Genomic DNA, 22289 nt, shown 5'->3' with positions numbered 1-22289 from the left:
CTGGTAAGTGCCCCTTGGGGGTCTTTTTCTTCCCCATTGTTTTTTGCCGCTTAATCATTGCGGCCTGTTCTACTATAACGATGCCCCTTACTAATGTCTAGCTTAGGCCACTGTGCTTGGGGGCCACAATTTCTTATTGTGGGAATTTTTTGTACTTCCTTGGGACATGGTCCGGGAATTTTTCCATCTATTTGGAGGTTTGGGATACTGTATGCGGATACTATCTGTTTTTGTCCACAATTGCACATTTCTATAGATATATGTCTTTTGTAGTACTTTACTTGAATAAAATTGAATATAATTTTTTATATTGCTTGCTCTATGTTTTCTCCTGATATTCATTTCATTGTTTGAGTTTATGCATCATTTTGGCCTTGGAGGATAGTTCTTTCTTCCCTCCACACGCCATATAATGACTAAAGGGTTTTTGTTTTCATACTTTAGATATCAGTCTTCTTCCAGGTCGCTAACTATGTACACACAAGGAAGAGACCAGTCAATTATCTGCAGCAGCCATGGGAAGAGCCACAGTAGTGTGGTCTCTGAAATAACAGTTTCATAGTAAAATATACCTAAAGTACACGATTGAGCTCATCATGGCTACCACTGACACAGTGTGACTGCAATCGAAAGGTGTCGATGGGGTAAAGAAGGATCCCCCTACTGACAGAGGTACCCGACTGGGTAAGGCTACTTTCACATTAGCGTTTTTTTTGCGCAGCGCATCGTGACCAATAGAAACGCATGCAAAAAAACGCATCATGCATTTTTGCATGTGTTTATGCCATTCGTTCTCTAGGGGCTAAAACCAGCATCTACACATTTTTACGCCAAAAACGCATGCACACTAAAACGCAGACGAACGCATGTCCATGCGCACATCTGCGTTTCCATAGACTGTAATGCGTTATTTTGTCGCATTCCATGCGCAAGCGTTTGACGCCTTTCTGCGGACCCAAAAATGCAACAGGTTGCGTCTGGCGCGCCTAGGCGCACACCTTGAAAAAACGCATGCGCACGAAAACGCATACTAACGCGTGCAAACGCAAGACCATGCGCCCCCCACGTTAAACATAGGTACGCATGACGCGTGCGCACGGACACGCACGATGCGCTGTGCAAAAAAAAACGCTAATGTGAAACCAGCCTAAGCGGCTGTGATCAGTGCCAGCATTGCAGAGTGTCAACCATGACTTAGAACTGACATCCGCTGATGATTCTGACACCTCCTCTTACGAGCAAGCAAAATCATTGCGCCCTACAAGTACAGTGGTTTGCGGGATCGCACTTCCCATGGCGGATGTTGGGAATTAATTAATAATCAATTCCGGGTCCCAGAGAAAATAATGGCAGGTCACATGTACAGGTGATCCACTGAGGATAAGCAGCATCAACACGCAGGAATGGCGCTGCTGCGGAAAGTGGGCATCCATTGTTTTGTATTTTATACTGGGGCACTGTGGAGTGATTGAGCAAGTGTGCTGCACTACTCGACAACCCCTTTAAAGGAAACCTGTCACCAGTTTTGTCATGTCGACTGGAACTATCACTTTATTTAGAGCCTGTTCTACATTCCATAAATGGTTACATAACCCACTGACGTTGCCTGTATATTCCCCAAAAACCTTTCAAAGTTCTTCAGCTCTGTATGTTAATCCTGTGAGCTTGGTCTGAGAGGCGTCCATTCCGGGATGTGTACCCCTCCTCCCGGCTGCTGCTTGCCGTCCACCTGCTTTGATTGACATGGCTGACATCTCCTGTGTCATCCACAAAGACGAATTCCAGTACGTGTGCCGGCGTATGCGCACTGATGTTTTCAGCTCTATCTACAGTAGGGCAAAGCATAGTGCGCAGGCGTGGAATTTCGCCCGGCTATGTAGATAATGCAGGAGGCGTCATCCACGTCAATCAAAGCAGGTGGACAGCAAGCAGTAGTCGGAAGGAGGGGTAGAGAGCCCAGAACGGACACCTCTCGGAACGGAACGACAGGAAAGACATACAGCGCAAGAGAACTTTAAAAGGTTTTTGGGGTTAATACAGGGGGAGTCGGGAGTTATATAACCACTTATGGAATGCAGCACAGGTGCTGAATAAAGTGCTCCTTTTTAGTTGACACCTTGACAAACCTGGTGACAGGTTCCCTTTAATGCATTTAGGCAGAAAAACTGTCAAAGTAAACGGTCATCCAAGATGGGTTTCCATGCTGCCTGAAAGAGAAATAATTGGGCCTGGACACCCAGCAATCAATTTGTGTCTTTTCATTTTTTTCTATTGCCAAGTCACGTAACATTAGATTTCATGTAACAGCAAATGAAAATGTCAAAGTGAGCCATGTATCACCAGCGGGCTGGTTGTTGGAACCCTTAGGGTGTGTGCACACATTGCGGTTTTTGCTGCGGCTTTGGTCCTGCAGATCCGCAGCAGTTTCCATGCGGTTTACAGTACCATGTATCTCTCTCTCTACATGTCTCTTTACACTGCCAAACTGCACTAGAACCTGCATCAAATCCGCTCAACACATACTTGGAATCCGCAGGATTATTTTGCCCTGCTGTTTCTGTCAAGAGCTGCGGTTTATCTGCAGAAAGAGCCGCAGCAAAAAACGCAACGTGTACACACACCCTTAAAGGGGTCGTTCACTACTAAGACAACCCCTTCTTAAACTAAATGTTTGGCCAAAACAAAATAAACAAACCTATACTCACCTTGCGCGCTGGCGCCGTTTCAGCGGTGTCGGCACACGCGGTCCCGGAGCTGTGATGCGGTGGAATGACACGTGATGCCCAATCAGCGCTGGTGTCACTGTCCGGGGCCTTTGTATAGACTGAACATGAGGCGGAAGTCCGGGCCACAAGCGATCTCAAATTTTCTCCTCATTTTGACAGAAGGCAGAGACAGTGACGCCAGTGCTGATTGGGCGCATCCCCTAGACTGCGAGTGCTGACACCGCTGGAACAGAGCCGGCACAGGAGGACAACCCCTATAACAAGTTTATCCACGTTTGGGGAGCAGACGCACATTGCCCTTAGAAGTAGCGTTACATGGTACCCACCAAATAGATAAGGGCAGTTCAAATGGGACAAACCATTTACATTGTCATACAGTTGTCACCAAAAGTATTGACACCCCTGCAATTCTGTCAGATAATACTCAGTTTCTTCCTGAAAATGATTGCAAACACAAATTCTTTGGTATTATCTTCATTTAATTTGTCTTAAATGAAAAAACACAAAAAAGAATGAAGCAAAAAGCAAAACATTGATCATTTCACACAAAACTCCAAAAATGGGCCAGACAAAAGTATTGGCACCCTCAGCCTAATACTTGGTTGAACAACCTTTAGCCAAAATAACTGCGACCAACTGCTTCCGGTAACCATCAGTGAGTTTCTTTCTTGCTCTGCTGGAATTTTAGACCATTCTTCTTTGGCAAACTGCTCCAGGTCCCTGATATTAGAAGGGTGCCTTCTCCAAACTGCCATTTTTAGATCTCTCCACAGGTGTTCTATGGGATTCAAGTCAGGACTCATTGCTGGCCACCTTAGAAGTCTCCAGTGCTTTCTCTCAAACCATTTTCTAGTGCTTTTTGAAGTGTTTTGGGTCATTGTCCTGCTGGAAGACCCATGACCTCTGAGGGAGACCCAGCTTTCTCACACTGGGCTCTACATTATGCTGCAAAATTTGTTGGTAGTCTTCTGACTTCATAATGCCATGCACACGGTCAAGCAGTCCAGTGCCAGAGGCAGCAAAGCAATCCCAAAACATCAGGGAACCTCCGCCATGTTTGACTGTAGGGACCGTGTTCTTTTCTTTGAATGCCTCTTTTTTTACTCCTGTCAACTCTATGTTGATGCCTTTGCCCAAAAAGCTCTACTACTAAGTGTGATTTAGTTATTGCCAACACCTGTTAGGTGCCACAGGTAAGTTACAGGTGCTGTTAATTACACACATTAGAGAAGCATCACATGATTTTTCGAACAGTGCCAATACTTTTGTCCACTCTCTTTTTTATGTTTGGTGTGGAATTATATCCAATTTGGCTTTAGGACAATTCTTTTTGTGCTTTTTCATTTAAGACAAATTAAATGAAGATAATACCAAAGAATTTGTGTTTGCAATCATTTTCAGGAGGAAACTGAGTATTATCTGACAGAATTGCAGGGGTGTCAATACTTTTGGCCACAACTGTACATCAAATAGATAGAATTTCCTATTACTTACTGTGAACATTCAGAGGTCTTTCCTTTGTTTTGAAAATCCATAATACACTGAATTAGGTGGTTATTCTCATCCAACATCTGTAAATAAAAAAAAAAAAAAAATAATGGATATGGGCATGGAGAGAGTAGCAGGAAATCACTTATTTTAAGGTGGATGTCTCATGAAGGTAACTCTTTGGCAAATAAACGACCTAGTGGTCGACAGAACGTACCCCCAGACATCCACAAGGCACAGAAAGAGAGGTTGTCTTAGCTACTTAATCCCTCTACTTTTCCAAAACATAAGATTTATAGAGAAACACTCAAATAAGTATAGCAGTGTATTTGCAGGTTATTTTGTTCATGATTCCAGGCTATAACCTACAGTAATCCAGAGATGCGCTCACTATTGGAAGGCTTTGGAGCGGAAATCTCCCAGCATGCCTTGGTGTAGGTATGATGCCTGCTCTGGCATTTTGTATTACTAGATGCAGACATAACACTCAACACAGAGAATTTTAGGCATGTTTCAATTCACAAGTTTATTAATAGATTGCAATATTTTTTATTTTTATATACATATATCAAGCTATATCTGTGAATGATCTGAAATGCGCAGATAGGATGCCAGTGGGTGCTGGCGGGGAAAAAAAAAAATAAAAATCACCCAATAAATGAACATAATGCACAACAATGTTGAAGTAACAGTCCTGTGCACATGTTCTGTCTTATGTTACTGCTTTTAACTACTTCAGGATTAGGAAACCTTGAAGTGGTTAAAAGTAGTGACATGCGCATTCTCCAGGAGGCTTCGTTTGGAAGCTACCCACTCTATATAAATGAAAGTATACAGCCAAGAGGCTGGTGGCGGAGATGATGCAAAAATCCCTGCACAACCTCTGCAGAAGTCATTTCAGGGGAAGAGACTTTGCCTTGGAAAACTCGGCTTTTCCTGACATCTTAAACACACCATGTGCACAAGCCATACAATGTGGGAGATTTTGCTGCTGGAGACCTGCAGACCCCTGTAGACAGTATATTCAGCATAGTGGTTTATTACTGACCACAGTAGTCAGATGTTCAGTCCCAGTACACAAGCACAATTTTGTAATGTTAAAACATAACTGTAATGTAGATTGTAGGCTCTCACGAGCAGAGCTGTCTTATTTGGCTTTAAATATTGTACTGTTAACGTTGTTACTTATGACTGTTGTTTGTGGGAACTGTTAAACTGTAAAGCGATACGGAATATGTTGGCGCTATATAAAGATTATTATTGGCACCGTAATACTGATCACATTGATACCTTTGGTGAAGAAATCCACTTTGCTGTTCTTCCTTAATCACCAATTGAAGTTTTCTTAGCTTTTTGGTGCGCAGGGGCCGAACTGTGCACTGAGACATCTCCTCCCTATCTGTGATTCCCCGGCCCCATCGCCTGCCTCCGGTCTGTGAATGATCTGCCTCCTCTGTTTGAAATCACAGTAATGACCTGTCATTCACAGACCAGAGGCAGGCGGAGGGGCTGGGGAATCACAGACAGGGAGGAGAAGCCCCGATGCACAGTCCGGCCCCTGTGCACCAAAATCTAAGAAATCATCAAAGGTTGATTACAGAACAACAACAAAGCGGCTTTCTTCACCAAAGGTACCAATGTAATCAGTATTACAGGGCCATTAGAATAATACCTTTACAAAATTGTGCTGACAGGTTCTCTTTAAGACTACATTCCCACAATGAGCTTTTGATGTTGCAGAATTTCTGCATCTATTATGTATATTTAAAATACTTGCATGCATTTTCATTGTGTGCAGGGTTTGTTTTTTTTTACATGCGTTTTTGTCTCTTCTGTGTATGTCAGGCTTTAAATAAAGCTACGGTACTTTGCTTTTGATACTTCCTAGTACTTTGCTTTGACAAAGCTTTATTGATACAGTCATGTGCTGATTTCATGCGTTTCCTCAGCAGAAACACTCTATAAACGTATTTTTTTACCTGCGGATTTTCTACAACAAATGCAAGTCTATGGGAGCTGCTGTGCTCCAAAAGTCTGACAGTTTGGGCCTACAACATGGCCGAGCCGCTGGCCTACACTGTATGCACGCCCATGCTGTTAGGTAACTGCCTCTGTAGCCTGGGAGAAGCACAGCGGGACAGAAATGGCAAAAATCCAATGATCGGGGTCAGCTTGACAGCAGCGCTAGCAAGCGTTCACTTTTTACCTAAGACACAGGCCACTTCCGAGATGGCTAGGGACCAGCACACAACACAACAAAGTGGATTGTTAGGAGGTAAATCGCTAAGTTTACGAGCACTGGGCAATTTTTCACCCATTGAAAGGGAACCTGTAACCATGTTTGGCCGCTATAGGATGCGGCCACTGCCTTTCAGGGATTATCTACAGCTTTCTATAATGCTGTAGATAAGCCCCCGATCTGACCTGCAAGTGAAGAAAAATAACTTATTATACTCACCCGGGGGTACGGTCCGGTCTGATGGGTGTTGCAGGTCCGGTGCCTCCCATCTTATGATCGCTCCTCGGCTCCGGCGTCCTTTATTTACCCTGTTGCGAGCAGAGCAAAGTACTGCAGTGTGCAGGTGCCAGGAAAGGTCAGAGAGGCCCAGCGCCTGCGCACTGCAGTACTTTCCTCTGCCCGCAACAGGGTAAAGTACGCCTGCGCAGGCTCTTGGGGTCGAGGAGACTGTGGATGACGCAGGAGCCACACAAAGCAAGCAGGACTGTGAACATAAGAAGATGGGAGGCCCTGGACCGGCGACACCCATCGGACCGCCCCCCGGGTAAGGATAAAACTTATTTTTCAGGTCAGACCAGGGTCTTATAGCTTTAAAGAATGCTGTAGATAAGCCCTGAAAGGAGGCGGACGTATCTTATATACAGGCTCGCTTTAATAAGAGACCACCTCTTTACAGGCGTTGTTTAATGGGGGCCATGCTCTTAACCCTGATGAAATTGGGGATCCACCAGCAATGTGGTATGTCAGGCGCTGGGGGGTGAATCCAGCTTTAAGCCTCAGTTTGGAGCGTCTGTCACTGGCTCCATGGCGGAAGAATAAGTGAAGCACAGCGAGCTCGGAGCTGCACATGTACTGTGCTGAACGGGGTCCTGGCTCCGCATGGGACAGAGCCATCGGTTTTCTCAGAGCCAGTTTTACCATCCTCCTGATAAGCCTCGGCCAATCAGAGGCTCCCAGCACCCCTGAGCCGAGTTCAGCGGGATGCCCTGCTCCTCACTAGTGGGACTCTTCAGGGAGACAGCGCGGCTAGTGACGGAGGCGCTCTTGTGTTACCTTCTGTATGGCGGCGGGAGTAATCTCCCCCTTCCCCCGCTGCCTAGGAGCCGCGAAGGCTACCGACATATCGCTGGAAAGCTCCGGCAGAGCGCAGGCTGCGAGCAGGAACGAGGAAGTCCGGACACCGGAGGCCTCACTGAGACACAACGGCTGGAACACAACCTCCTCACCGCGCGTACACACCAGCACGCTCCTAGACCAAACCAACAGGCGACTACGTCAGGGGGGGGGACAGCAAACATTCTCAGAGCGAACCTAAAGACAGAAACCGGAAACACACGTGTCCGATACGGCGTAAAGTGTAGGAGGAGGTGCACATAGCCTGCCAACGTGTGGCATCACCCTGAGCGGGACTACACGCCGAACACTCGCATTGTTATAATCCGCACCCCCGTCGCGAGCTGTGAGACGCTCCGATGTGCAGAGATCCCACAATGCTCTGCGTGGGGAACAACGCTTAAACACTTGGTATGTCCCAGCAGAGGGGAGGTCAAGTACTGAAACTAACAGCGGCTGTGACCGCACCATTGTGCGTAGAAATGAGGGGTGAGAACCGCTCCCGCGCTGCACAGGGCTGACTCCTCACACAGGAGCGGGCTTACTAAGGCCACAAAGGCAAACTCGTAGGAATGTACCAAATGGCCGGCTACGTGACTTATTCCATTATTTACTAGGCGTTTGGAGCAGCTGCTCAGTTTTCGTTCAAAAGACTGGCCGATATTACACATTCAGCAGGAGGAGTACTGAGCTCCCCCCACATATCCTGACACATGGGCTAGCCCAGGCCGAGAGGGGACAAGTCTCCTCCAAGTGACTCATGTGATTGGCTTCATCTACAGAATGACATAAATGAAGCTAATGGCTTTAGACATACGGAAAATGGCCGCCACTGAGAGCGGGCCGAGACGCTGGAGTGCTGTCACGTGACGTGCATCACGGGTCCGTGCTGTGTGGCTTCTGATTGGCTGACGTTACCGTGCAGTGACCTTCTCTGCAGGAGCATAAGAGCAGATGGCTCCCTGAGTCCTTCACCATGGGGGGGCAGTGCTAGCTCTTACTCATCACCAGTGTCTATACATATCATATATTTCACCTCTTTTAAGGGTTTATTGTTTGTTTAAAGTCTCATGTTATTACATTGCTTTAGTAAGTAGGACCGCAGGAAAATAAGCAAGTTTACAAGTGACTTGCTTTTTATTTCCTGTTATTCTGCTGTGAGAGCTCTTATCTTACATAGTGTACAGCTGGTTTCCAAGGAGCTCGGCCACCAGACCCCGGCTGAGTGTGAACGCACTAATAGTTCAATACAATGTAAAATATGGAAAATAATCTAAAACTTCTGATATTTTCAACCTTTACACACTATGGGGAGCAGCTGCTGACTTTTGTCATCAAAAACCTAGTGTAGTGCTAGCTCATATTACGACCGCAGTAAATGTGGGCGGGGTCTGCGCATGTGTGTGATGTCACTTCTCCCCTTCGGGCTGTTTTCAAAATGATGAGGGTGGATTAAGTTTGGGAGCCGTGTCTTCTCGATGTGCACTGACTAAAGACACTACACCAGTCACTGTTATACTCTTCTAAATAAACTTTTTAAGATAAATTTCAAATATATAAAGAAACATAATTCCATGACTCATTGGCATTAACTTTTAAAGTTCCAGCCGCCTCTCTCCAGCCCATTGATTTGTATACGGTTATCTGCTCACCTCCTGACAAGCTGCTGTTATTAATCTTGCAAAATCACCAACCCTCACTATCATAGGCTGCTTCCAGAGCAGGTCTCCCAATCACAGGACTCACTGTCCAGAGCTGTATGTTTGTTCAAATGCCCTGTTACTTCTATAGGTAAATACAATGCTAGCGGTATAGTCTACAGAACGAACCAATGATGGCTGAATGTGTTATAGCAGAACTTATCATTGTAACACTGCAGCTCTTCTATTACTAGAACTTTCACTCAAGAAGGACTGCCCACCCTGAAAGAAGACACAAAGTAAGGAGACTCCAGTGATCTGACCTGTCCAAGAGACAACCTTTTAACCCATTAATGACCGGAGCTTTTTTTCGGTTTTGCATGTTAGTTTTCCGCTCCCCTTCTTCCTAGAGCTGTAACTTTTTTATTTTTCCATCAATATGGCCATGTGAGGGCTTATTTTTTGTGGGACGAGTTGTACTTTTGAATGACACCATTGGTTTTAGTATTTCATGTACTCAAACGGGAAAAAAATTCCAAGTGCGGTGAAATTGCAAAAAAAGTGCAATCCCACACTTGTTTTTTTGGTTGGCTTTTTTTGCTAGGTTCACTAAATGCTAAAACTGATCTGCCATTATTATTCTCCAGGTCATTACGAGTTCATAGACACCAAACATGTCTAGGTTCTCTTTTATCTAAGTAGCAAAAAAAAAATTCCAAAGCTTGCTAAAAAAAAGAAATTGTGCCATTTTCCGAGACCCGTAGCGTCTCCATTTTTCGTGATCTCGGGTTGGTTGAGGGCTTATTTTTTGCGTGCCGAGCTGACCTTTTTAATTATACCACTTTTGTGCCGATACAATCTTTTGATCTCCCGTTATTGCATTTTAATTCAATGTTGCGTCGACCAAAAAAAACATAATTCTGGCGTTTTGATTTTTTTTCTCGCTACGCCATTTAGCGATCAGGGTAATTTTTTTTTATTGATCGGGCGATTCTAAACATGGTGATACCAAATATATGTAGGTTTGATTTTTTTTTTAAATTTTTTTATTTTGATTGGGGCGAAAGGGAGGTGATTTAAACTTTTATGTTTGTTTTTTTTTTAAATTTTTAAACACTTTTTATTTTTACTTTTGACATGCTTCAATAGCCTCCATAGGAGGCTAGAAGCAAGCCATACTTGATCGGCTCTGCTACATAGAGGCGATGCTCAGATTGCCTATATGTAGCAGAAATACAGCATTGCTATGAGTGCCGACCACAGGGTGGTGCTCATAATCTGCCATTAACAACCATAGAGGTCTCGAGGAGACCTCTGGTTCTCATGGCAACGCATCGCTGACCCCCGATCACATGACGGAGGTCAGGATGCGCTCATTTCCGGCCGCACGCCGGAAGTTCTATTCAAATGCCCGCTGTCAGGGTTTGACAGCGGGATTTAACTAGTTAATAGGAGCGGGCGGATCACAATTCCGCTCACGCCTATTGCAGGCACATGTCAGCTGTTGAAAACAGCCGGAGCCCACCTCAAAGCAGGGGATACTGACCACTGCCGTACTTTCTAGTCAGCAGTCAGTAAGGGGTTAAAAATTCTTCACTGTGTTATATCCGAAAGGAGTTTTGCCAATAAATAACCGTCACCTGCTATATGGCCAGGATAGGTGATACGTGTATGATCAAAGGGAACTGACTGCTAGGCCCACTGATCATGTAAACAGGGGTCCCCCTACATGGAGTAATTAGTAGAGTACACACTACAGGTTTAACCCCTCAGTGACAGTCATTTTGCAGCTTAATGACCAGGCCAATTTTTACAATTCTGACCACTGTCACTTTCTGAGGTTATAACTCTGGAACGCTTTAACTGATTCTGAGACTGTTTTTTCATGACATATTTTGCTTCATGTTAGTGGTAAAATTTCTTCTATATGACTTGTTTTTATTTATGAAAGAAACGGAAATCTGGCGAAAATTTTGCAATTTTCAAAATTTAAATTTTTATGCCCTTAAATCAGAGAGATGTCACACAAATTTCTTAATAAATAACATTTCCCACATGTCTGATTTACATCAGCACAGTTTTGGAAACAAATTTTTTTTTTGTTAGGAAGTTATAAGGGTTAAAAGTTGACCAGCGATTTCTCATTTGTGCAACAAAATTTACAAAACCATTTTTTTTTTTAGGGACCACATATTTAAAGTAATTTTGAGGGGTGTACATGACAGAACATACCCAAAAGTGACACCATTCTAAAAACTGGACCCCTCAAAATGCTGAAAACCACATTCAAGAAGTTTATTAACCCTTTACGTGCTTCACAGGAACTGAAGCAATGTGGAAGGAAAAAATTAACATTTAGGACAGGGTCGCACTGGCGAGGAATACGGCCGAGTGAGAGGCGCTAAAAGCACGCATTACACACGGACCAATGATTCTCTATGGGGCAGCTCCCAACAGCCGTATATTTCTCATCCGTATTCTACGCTCCGTGCCAATCGCAGCATGCTGCGATAGTCAGAGTACTACGCCCGTAATACGCCAATGCAAGTCTATGGGTGCGCAAAAAATACGTATTACACACGGCCCACACGTGACTTGCGAGAAATACGCACCAGGTGTCTTTTAGCAAAGCCGGCAATTCAGTGCGCTGTACAGTAAACTCACACTGACAGGTTTAATAAAGAAAGGAAAGAATAGATATAGACACATAGAATACATATATGCATTCTATATGTCTATATCTATTCTTTGGTTTGTGTTATAAAACCTGTCATAGGGCTCCATTATATGTCCATTTTGCAAGCCTGCGAGAAAATCATGCCATAAGGATTACATACGGATGCTTACATGCGCAAAATACGCGACCACACCTTGATTACGGATCATACGGAGCACTGTTTAGGAGCCATTCATCCGTATTACGCATGTAAAATACGGACCGTATTTTGCGTTGGTTAGTGTGACCCCGGCCTTAAAGGGAACCTGTCACCCCCCCCCCCCAGGCGTTTTTAAGTAAAAGAGCCACCTTGTGTAGCACTAATGCTGCATTCTGTCAAGGTGGCTCTTTTACTTAGCTTCCGTTCCACCGCAGAAATAATCGTTTTTAAAATTGTTCAAAAATCCCTGAATTTTGACAGGGGGGCAGGTCTTTCCCCCTCTGACAGACGCCTCGCATCCATCAGTCATTTCGTATTTGGCACCGCCTCCTCAGTTTTCTTTTGAAATACTGGCGCCTGCGTTGTACTATAGTTTCGTGGGCATGCTGCCCAACGTGCCCGTGCTCTCACATCACATCCTGGTCTTCATATCGCGCGGCCACAGATCCCGCCCCGCAGTCGCTTATGATTTATTCACACTGAGGGGCTGGGAATCTTGGGCATGCGCAGTAGTTCTCTGCGGCTCTCATGCCCAAGATTCCCATCCCCGCAGTGTGAATAAATCATAAGCGACTGCGGGGCGGGATCTGTGGCTGCGCGATATGAAAGCCAGGATGTGATCTGAGAGCACGGGCATGTCGGGCAGCGCTAATTGCGCATGCCCACGAAACTATAGTACAGTGCAGGCGCCAGCATTTCAAAAGAACACTGAGGAGGCGACGCCAAATACGAAATGACTGATGGATGCGAAGTGTCTGTTAGAGGGGGAAAGACCTGCACCCCTGTCAAAATTGAGGTATTTTTGAACAATTTTAAAAGCGATTATTTCTACGGTGGTAAAAGAGCCACCTTGGCAGAATGCAGCGTTAGTGCTGCACAAGGTGGCTCTTTTACTTAAAAACGCCTGGGGGGGTGACAGGTTCCCTTTAACTTTTTTTTGCCAAAAAAAATTACTTCAGAACCAATTTTTTTTTATTTTCACAAGTGTTAAAAGAGAAAATGAACCACAAAATTTGTTGTGCAATTTCTCCTGAATACGCCAATACCCTATATGTGGGGGTAAATCAATGTTTGTGCGCACAGCAGAGCTTTGAAGGGAAGGAGCACCGTTTGTCTTTTTCAATGCAGAATTGGCTGGAATTGAGATTGGATGCCATGCCGCATTTGGAGAGCCCCTGATGTGCCTAAACAGTGAAAAAACCCACAAGTGACACCATTTTGGAAACTAGACCCCTTAAGGAACTTATCTAGATTTGTGGTGAGCACTTTGAACCCTCAAGTGCTCCACAGAAGTTTATAACACAGAGCAGTGAAAATAAAAAAATTTTTTCCCTCAAAAATGATTATTTAATCCGCTATTTTTTATTTTCACAAGGCTAACAGGAGAAATTGGACCACAAAAGAAGTTGTGCAATTTGTCCTGAGTACGCCGATACCCTATATGTGTTGGGGGGAACCACTGTTTGGGCGCATGGGAGAGCTCGGAAGGGAAGGAGCGCCGTTTTGGAATGCAGACTTTGATGGAATGTACTGCGGGCGTCATGTTGCGTTTGCAGAGCCCCTGATGTGCCTAAACAGTAGAAACCCCCCACAAGTGACCCCATTTTGGAAACTAGACCCCCCCAAGGAGCTTATCTAGATGTGTGGTGAGCAATTTGAACCCCCAAGTGCTTCACAGAAGTTTAAAATGCAGAGCCGTGAAAATAAAAAATCTTTTCTACAAAAGTGACTTTTTTTTTTAATTTTCCCAAGGAAATTAGACTCCCAAAGTTGGTGTGCAATTTGTCCTGAGTACGCTGATGCCCCATATGTTGGGGTAAACCACTATTTAGGAACATGTCTGGGCTCGGAAGGAAGGGAGCACCATTTGACTTTTTGAACGCAAAATTGGCTGGAATCAATGGTCGCGCCATGTCATGTTCGGAGACCCCCTGATGTGCATAAATAGTGGAAACCCCTCAATTTTATCTCCAACCCTAATCCCTAACCCTAACTAACCCTAATTCCAACCCTAATGGGAAAATGAAAATAAATATATTTTCTTTATTTCATTATATTTCCTTAACTAAGGGGGTGATAAAGGGGGGGGGGGGGGTTTATTTACTATTTTGATCACTGTGATAGGGCTTGTCACAGTGATCAAAATGTACATTGAATGGAATCTGCTGGCCGGTAGATTCGGTGGGCGCATTGCGCCATTATATTCCTGGACCAAGATGCCGGCGCCCACCGGAGGAGGCAGGAGGGCCCGAGGACCACCGGGAGGTACCAGGGGGATCAGGGACCCTATTTCTCTCTCCTCTGATGTGTGATCACATCAGAGGAGAGAGAAAGTGAAAGCAAAATGGCAGCTTTTTTTTGCGGTCGCTGTTATACGGTTAATAACGGCGATCGCAAAAGCGGGGTCAGTAAAAACCGACCCGAATCATGTTTTCTGGGGTCTACCCCCGGCAGCCGAGACCCCGGAGAAAATCCGACTCTGGGGGCGCTATACACTTTTTCCACAGCGCCGTTAATTAACGGCACTGTGGTTTAAGTACCCTTAACGACCGCCGTTAAAAGGCGTATCGGCGGTGGTTAAGGGTTTAACCCCTAAGTGAAAAAGCCAATATTGATCTTGTCAGCACAGAATAACTGTTCAAACTAAGTACAGATGCTCGGTGCTCCATGGCTGGGCCAATCATTTATATACACCTTTCCACCTGCTTGTTTTCCATCTATTTACACTCTTCTATGGATCGATGAAGCCAGAGCTGTCAATTAAAGAAGAGGAACATGGAAATAGAAGAGGTATACACTGTTCAAAAAAATAAAGTGAACACTTAAACAACACAATGTAACTCCAAGTCAATCACACTTTTGTGAAATCAACCTGTTCAGTTATGAAGCAACACTGATTGTCAATCAATTTCTCCTTTTGTTGTGCAAATGGAACAGACAACAGGTAGAAATGATAGGCAATTAGCAATACAACCCCTATAAAGTGGTGGTTGTGCTGGTGATGACCACAGACCATTTCTCTGTTCTCATCCTTTTTTGGCTGTTGCTTTGCTCACATTTGTCATTGCTCTCACCCCTAGAGGTACAGTAGCATGAGACAGACTCTACAACCCACAGAAGATGCTCAGGTAGTGCAGATCATCCAGGATGGCACATCAATGCAAACTGTGGCAAGAAGGGTAGCTGTGTCTGGTCAGCACAGTGTCCAGAGGATGGAGCATATACCAGGAGACAGGCCAGTACACCAGGAGACACGGAGGGGGCCTTAGTAGAGGAACACCCTAGCAGCAGGACTGCTACCTTCTCCTTTGTGCAAGGAGGAGCAGTGTTGGACCCCTGCAAAGTGACCTCCAGCAGGCCACTAACAATCAGATGTGTCTGCTCAAACTGTCAGAAACATTCCATGAGGGTCCGATGTCCACAAGTGGGTGTCTTACAGCCCAACACCGTGCAGGTTCACACTGAGCACATGTGACAGAATCTGGAGACGCCATGCAGAACATTCTGCTGCCTGCCACATTATCCAGCATTACACATTACAGGTAGAATTACTTCCTGCATAGGGGACTGTAGGTTAGACATACTTTAAGCAGGGATGCCACAAAGAATTTCAGGGCCCCATTTTAACGAAAGTGGTGGAACCACTGTGCCATGGTCAGAGGAGAGTCTGGAGGGGCATAACTAGGTGGACTCCTGACTCTTCACTAGAGTCCCTGATGGTGGGGTTAGACTTGGCTCCAGATGGACACCAGGACAAACCATGGATGCACGACAGCTGACCCCCTAGTGGCTGGAATGGCCCAAAAGGAGAGTACAGCTGGTACAGACAGGAACCGCAGGTGCAGGCTGGTATACAAGCAGGCACTGACAGGTGCAGGCTGGTATACCGGTAGGTACTACAGGTGCAGGTTGGTGTACAGGTGAGCACAGCAGGTGCAGGCTGGTATACAGGTGAGAATGGCAGGTGTAGGCTGGTATACAGGTGAGCACAGCAAGTGAAAGCTGGTATTCAGGTGAGCACGGCAGGTGCAGGCTGATATATAGGTGAGTATGGCATGTGCAAGCTGGTATGCAGGAAGGCACTGGCAGGTACAGGCTGGCATGGCTGGTATACAGGTGGGCGTGGCAGGTATACAGGCTGGTACGGGCAGATACTGAAAGACAAACTAGAACAGGGACCCTGAGAACTAGCAAGCATGCAACAAGCAGAGTGTACACGTTGCTCAGGCACCTCCTCACAAATGGAGGTGCCTTAAAAAAGTGTCTCTCAGCCATTGCCTGGGGACACTTTACAACGGAACGCAGTCCCTTTAACCCTTTAAGAAGGCAGCAGCATGCGTACCCTAAATACAATGCCCGTGCATCTGCGAGCCGTGCTCAGATCCCAGGCAGCAGCAGGAAGTGCGGGACAGGGGTTGCGGCAGTGAGTCTGCGTCCCTGGTGGGGGAGGCAGGAAGCATGCTGGGATGCTAGTGCTACATGCATTCTGGTAAATTTTTGTGCCCCCTTGAGAATCTGGGGTCCACCCACGCTCCACCTATGGTCCTGAACCTTCCATAGTTCCACCACTCACTCTTGGAAAACCTCTACTTCTACACCACATCCTCATCAATCACACACAAAAGGGGTTGTCCAGTCACTATGTGACTGCAGGCTTATGAATCCCCCCCAGAACACACTGAGCTGCAGGGATTTGCAGATTTCAGACTCTGGAACAGAGGCTCTGTATGAGTTACAATGAGTTATACATACCCCTGGCCTTGTATAGAGCCAAAGCCGCACCCTGACCAGTGACGTGAACAGCTAGTGGGCGTGTCCATCAAGAGGTGTACAAATATATGAAGAGTGAGGTCATGCCCATTGGCCAGGTGTACCGCTGTGCTCAAAAGTTTACATACCCCACCAGAATTTTTGCTTTCTTGGCCTTTTTTCAGAGAATATGAATGATAACACCAAAACTGTTTCTCTATTCATGGTTAGTGGTTGGGTGAAGCCATTTATTGACAAACTACTGTTTTTTCTCTTTTTAAATCATAATGACAACCCAAAACATCCAAATCACCTCGATCAAACGTTTACATACCCTGGTGATTTTGGCCTGATAACATGCACAGAAGTTGACACAAATGGGTTTGAATGGTTACTAAAGGTAACATCCTCACCTGTGACCTGTTTGCTTGTAATCAGTGTGTGTGCATAAAAGCTGAGCAAGGTTCTGGGATTCCTACAGACTCTTGCATATGTCATCCAGCCATTGACGTTTCTGGATTGTGAGTCATCGGGAAAGCAAAAGAACTGTCAAGGGATCTATGGGAAAAGGTAATTGAAATGTATAAAACAGGAAAGGGATACAAAAAGATATCCAAGGAATTGATAATGCCAGTCAGCAGGGTTCAAACTGTGATTAGCAAATGGAAAATCAGGGGCTCTGTAAAAACAAAACCACAGTTCAGAAAGCAAAGAAAAACCCACAAATAACATCAGCTGAAATACAGGACTCTCTGAAAACTAGCGGTGTGGCTGTTTCAAGATGCACAATAAGGAGGCACATGAAGAAAAATGGGCTGCATGGTGGAGTCGCCAGAAGAAAGCCATTATCTCGCCTACAATAAGCAAAACAGCCCAGAGACAAGACTCAAAACTTCTGGAACACGGTAATTTGGAGAGATGAGACCAAAATTGAACTTTTTGGCCACAACCATAAACATTACATTTGGAGAAAAGTAATCAAGGCCTATGATGAAAGGAACACCATTCCTACTGTAAAGCACGGCGTTAGGATTGCTGATGTTTTTGGGGATGTGTGAGCTACAAAGGCACAGGAAAGATGAACGCAGTACGTTATCAGAAAATACTGGAGGCGAATTTGCAATCATCAGCCCGGAAGCTGCGCATGGGACGTACTTGGACGTTCCAACACGAAAACGATCCAAAACACAAGGCCAAGTTGACCTGTTATTGGCTACAGCAGAACAAAGTGAAGGTTCTGGAGTGGCCATCTCAGTCTCCTGACCTCAATATCATTGAGCCACTCTGGGGAAATCTCAAGCGTGCAGTTCATGTTTGACAGCCCAGGAATTTACAGGAACTGGAGGATTTTTGCCAAGAAGAGTGGGCAGCTTTACCATCTGAGAAAATAAAGAACCTCATCCACAACTACCACAAAAGACTTCAAGCTGTCATTGATGTTAGACAGGGCAATAGACTGTATTAAGAAATGAGGTATGTAAACTTTTAATCAGGGTCATTTGGATGTTTTGGGTTGTCATTATAATTTAAAAAGAGAAAAAAGTAGTTTGACAATACATGGCTTCACACAACCACTAACCATGAGTGGAGAAAAAGGTTTGTTATTATTCATATTCTCTGAAAAAAGGCCAAGAAAGCAAAAATTCTGCTGGGGTATGTAATCTTTGGAGCACAGCTGTATGTACAGTTAGGTCCATAAATATTTGGACAGAGACAACATTTTTCTAATTTTGGTTCTAGACATTACCACAATGAATTTTAGACAAAACAATTCAGAAACAGTTGAATTTCAGACTTTCAGCTTTCATTTGAGGGTATCCACATTAAAATTGGATAAAGGGTTTAGGAGTTTCAGCTCCTTAACATGTGCCACCCTGTTTTTAGAGGGACCAAAAGTAATTGGACAGATTAAATAATTGTAAATAAAATGTTCATTTCTAGTACTTGGTTGAAAACCCTTTGTTGGCAATGACTGCCTGAAGTCTTGAACTCATGGACATCACCAGACGCTGTGTTTCCTCCTTTTTGATGCTCTGCCAGGCCTTCACCGCGGTGGTTTTCAGTTGCTGTTTGTTTGTGGGCATTTCTGTCTGAAGTTTAGTCTTTAACAAGTGAAATGCATGCTCATTTGGGTTGAGATCAGGTGACTCACTTGGCCATTCAAGAATATTCCACTTCTTTGCTTTAACCCTTTCACGACCCATGACGCCTACGTAGGCGTCATGAAAAGTTGTGCTCAAACGACCCATTATGCCTACGTAGGCGTCATGCTATAAATCGCCCTCCTGCGGGTCGGGTGACCGGGGTCACTGAAAGGTCACCTGACCCGCACATAGAGGACACTATGGTTAATCCCAGGGGGCATGGCTTAGCCCCCATGTGCCTACGATCGCTTTGATTGGCTGTTAAAAGTGAAACCGCCAATCAGAGTGATTTGTAATATTTCACCAATGAAATTTGGTGAAATTTTACAATCCAGCCATGACCGATGCTGCAATAGCATCGGACATGGCTGGACACCAACACCCGACCCCCCACACCGACTGGCGGGACCGATCGGCCCCCGCCACCGATGGACGGCGGCGATCTGTAGCCGCCGTCATCATCTGCTTCCCCTCCCCTTCCTATCGCTCCCCCCCACCTTCCGATTCCCTGCTGTGGCTCCCGGTGTCCCGCCGTCCGGATAATGGACGCCGCCATCTTGTAAAATGGCGGGCGCATGCATCTGCCATTGTCCAAGATGGTGGCACCCATGAATTGGCCGGACGCCCATTCATTTTTCATTTTGATCATTGTGATAAACTCTCACAGTGATCAAAATGATAAAAAAAAGTTAATGCACCCCCCCGTTTATCACCCCCATAGCCAGGCACAAACAATAAAATAAAAAAAAAAAATATTTTTTCCATTTAGGGTTAGAAATAGGGTTAGGGTTGGAATTAGGGTTAGAATTAGGGTTAGGGTTGGAATTAGGGTTAGGGCTGGAATTAGGGTTAAGATTAGGGTTAGGCTTGTGGTTAGGGTTAGAGTTGGGATTAGGTTTAGGGGTGTGTTGGGGTTATGATTAGTGGTGTGTTGGGGTTAGAGTTGGAATTGAGGGGTTTCGACTGTTTAGGCACATCACGGGGTCTCAGAACGCGACATGGCGCCATTATTTATTCCAGCCAATTTTGCGTTCAAAAAGTCAAACAGCGCTCCCTCCATTCCGAGCCCCGACGTGTTCCCAAACAGTGGTTTACCCCCACATATGGGGTATCAGCGTACTCAGGAAAAATTGCACAACAATTTGGTGGTCTAATTTCTCCTGTTACCCTTGGTAAAATAAAATATTGGGGCTAAAAAAAATGATTTTTGTGAAAAAAAGATTTTTTATTTTCTCGGTTCTGCGTTATAAACTTCTGTGAAGCAATTGGGGGTTCAAAGTGCTCACCACACATCTAGATAAGTTCCTGGGGGGTCTAGTTTCCCAAATGGGGTCACATGTGGGGGGTTTCCACTGTTTAGGCACATCAGAGGCTCTGCAAACCTAACATGACGCCTGCAGACCATTCCATCAAGTCGGTATTTCAAAACGTCACTACTTCGTTTCCGAGCCTTGACGTGTGCCCAAACAGTGGTTTCCCCCCCACATATGGGGTACCAGCGTACTCAGGACAAACTGGACAAGAACTTTTGGGGTCCAATTTCTCCTGTTACCATTGTGAAAATAAAAAATAGCGGGCTATAAAATCATTTTTTGAGGAAAAAAAAATTACTTATTTTCACGGCTCTCCGTTATACACTTCTTTAAAGCACCTGGGGGTTCAAAGTGCTCACTATGCATCTAGATAATTCCTTAGGGGGTCGATTTTCCAAAATGGGGTCATTTGTGGGGGAGCTCCAAAGTGTAGGCACACAGGGCCTCTCCAAACATGACATGGTGTCCGCTAACGATTGGAGCCAATTTTCCATTCAAAAAGTCAAATGGTGCTCCTTCCCTTCTGAACCCTGCCGTGCGCCCAAACAGTGGTTCCCCCCCCCCACATATGGGGTACCAGCGTACTCAGGACAAACTGAACAACAACTTTAGGGGTCCAATTTATCCTGTTACCCTTGTGACAATAAAAAATAACGGGCTAAAAAAATCATTTTTTTCTTTTCATGGCTCTGCGTTTATAAACTTATGTGAAGCACTTGTGGGTTCAAAGTGCTCACTACACATCTAGATAAGCTCTTTGGGGGGTCTAGCTTCCAAAATGGGGTCACTTGTGGGGGGTTTCCACTGTTTAGGCACATCAGGGGCTCTGCAAACGCAACATGATGCCCGCAGGACATTCCATCAGTTTGCATTCCAAAATCGCGCTCTTTCCCGTCTGTGCTCTCCCATGCGCCCAAACAGTGGTTCCCCCCCACATATGGGGTATCAGTGTACTCAGGACAAATTGCACAACAACTTTTGTGGTCCAATTTCTCCTGTTAGCCTTGTGAAAATAAAAAATGGCGGGCTAAAAAAATCATTTTTGAGGAAAAATAATATTTTTTATTTTCATGGCTCTGCGTTTTAAACTTCTGTGAAGCACTTGGGGGTTCAAAGTGCTCACTACACATCTAGATAAGCTCCTTGGGGTGTCTAGATTCCAAAATGGGGTCACTTGTGGGGGAGCTCCAATGTTTAGGTACACAGGGGCTCTCCAAACACGACATGGTGTCCGCTAACGATTGGAGCTAATTTTCCATTCAAAAAGTCAAATGGTGCTCCTTCCCTTCCGGGCCCTGCCGTGCGTCCAAACAGTGGTTTATGACCACATATGAGGTATCGGTGTACTCAGGAGAAATTGACCAACAAATTTTAGGATCCATTTTATCCTGTTGCCAATGTGAAAATGAAAAAACTGAGGCTAAAAGAAAATTTTTGTGAAAAAAAAGTCCTTTCTTTTTTACGGATCAATTTGTGAAGCACCTGGGGGTTCAAAGTGCTCACTATGCATCTAGATAAGTTTGTTGGAGGGTCTAGTTTCCAAAATGGGGTCACTTGTGGGGAGCTCCAATGTTTAGGCACACAGGGACTCTCCAAACTCGACATGGCAACCGCTAAATATTCCAGCATATTTTCCATTCAAAAAGTCAAATGGTGCTCCTTCCCTGCGCCCAAACAGTGGTTTATAACCACATATGAGGTATCGGTGTACTCAGGAGAAATTGCCCAACAAATTTTAGGATCCATTTTATCCTGTTACCCATGTGAAAATGAAAAAATTGATGCTAAAAGAAAATTTTTGTTGGAAAAATTAAAATGTCCATTTTTTCCTTCCTCATTGCTTTAGCTGCTGTGAAGCACCTGAAGGGTTAATAATCTTCTTGAATGTAGTTTTGAGTAGCTTGCGGGGTGCAGTTTTCAGAATGGTGTCACTTTTGGGTATTTTCTGCCATATAGACCCCTCAAATTTACTTCAAATGTGAGGTGGTCCCTAAAAAAAAT

At 44.9% G+C, this 22289-nt stretch overlaps 1 protein-coding gene across 8 annotated transcripts in view; it reads right to left on the bottom strand.

Moving 5' to 3' along the window:
• SS18 (SS18 subunit of BAF chromatin remodeling complex) overlaps positions 1–22289 on the bottom strand; it is a 97432-nt gene that overhangs the window by 48772 nt on the left and 26371 nt on the right. For 3 of the 8 annotated variants that reach the window (XM_073550812.1, XM_073550813.1, XM_073550818.1), the window contains exon 2: positions 4221–4297. In XM_073550812.1, the coding sequence (XP_073406913.1) occupies positions 4221–4297 (77 nt within the window). The other 5 variants (XM_073550815.1, XM_073550817.1, XM_073550814.1 and 2 more) reach the window with 5 other exon arrangements.

This window comes from Dendrobates tinctorius, unplaced genomic scaffold, assembly GCF_039654945.1.
Source record: "Dendrobates tinctorius isolate UK_male_01 unplaced genomic scaffold, ASM3965494v1 ptg000171l, whole genome shotgun sequence".
In the NCBI taxonomy this organism is placed as follows: domain Eukaryota; kingdom Metazoa; phylum Chordata; class Amphibia; order Anura; family Dendrobatidae; genus Dendrobates; species Dendrobates tinctorius.
This window is presented reverse-complemented; position numbering and strand designations above follow the sequence as displayed.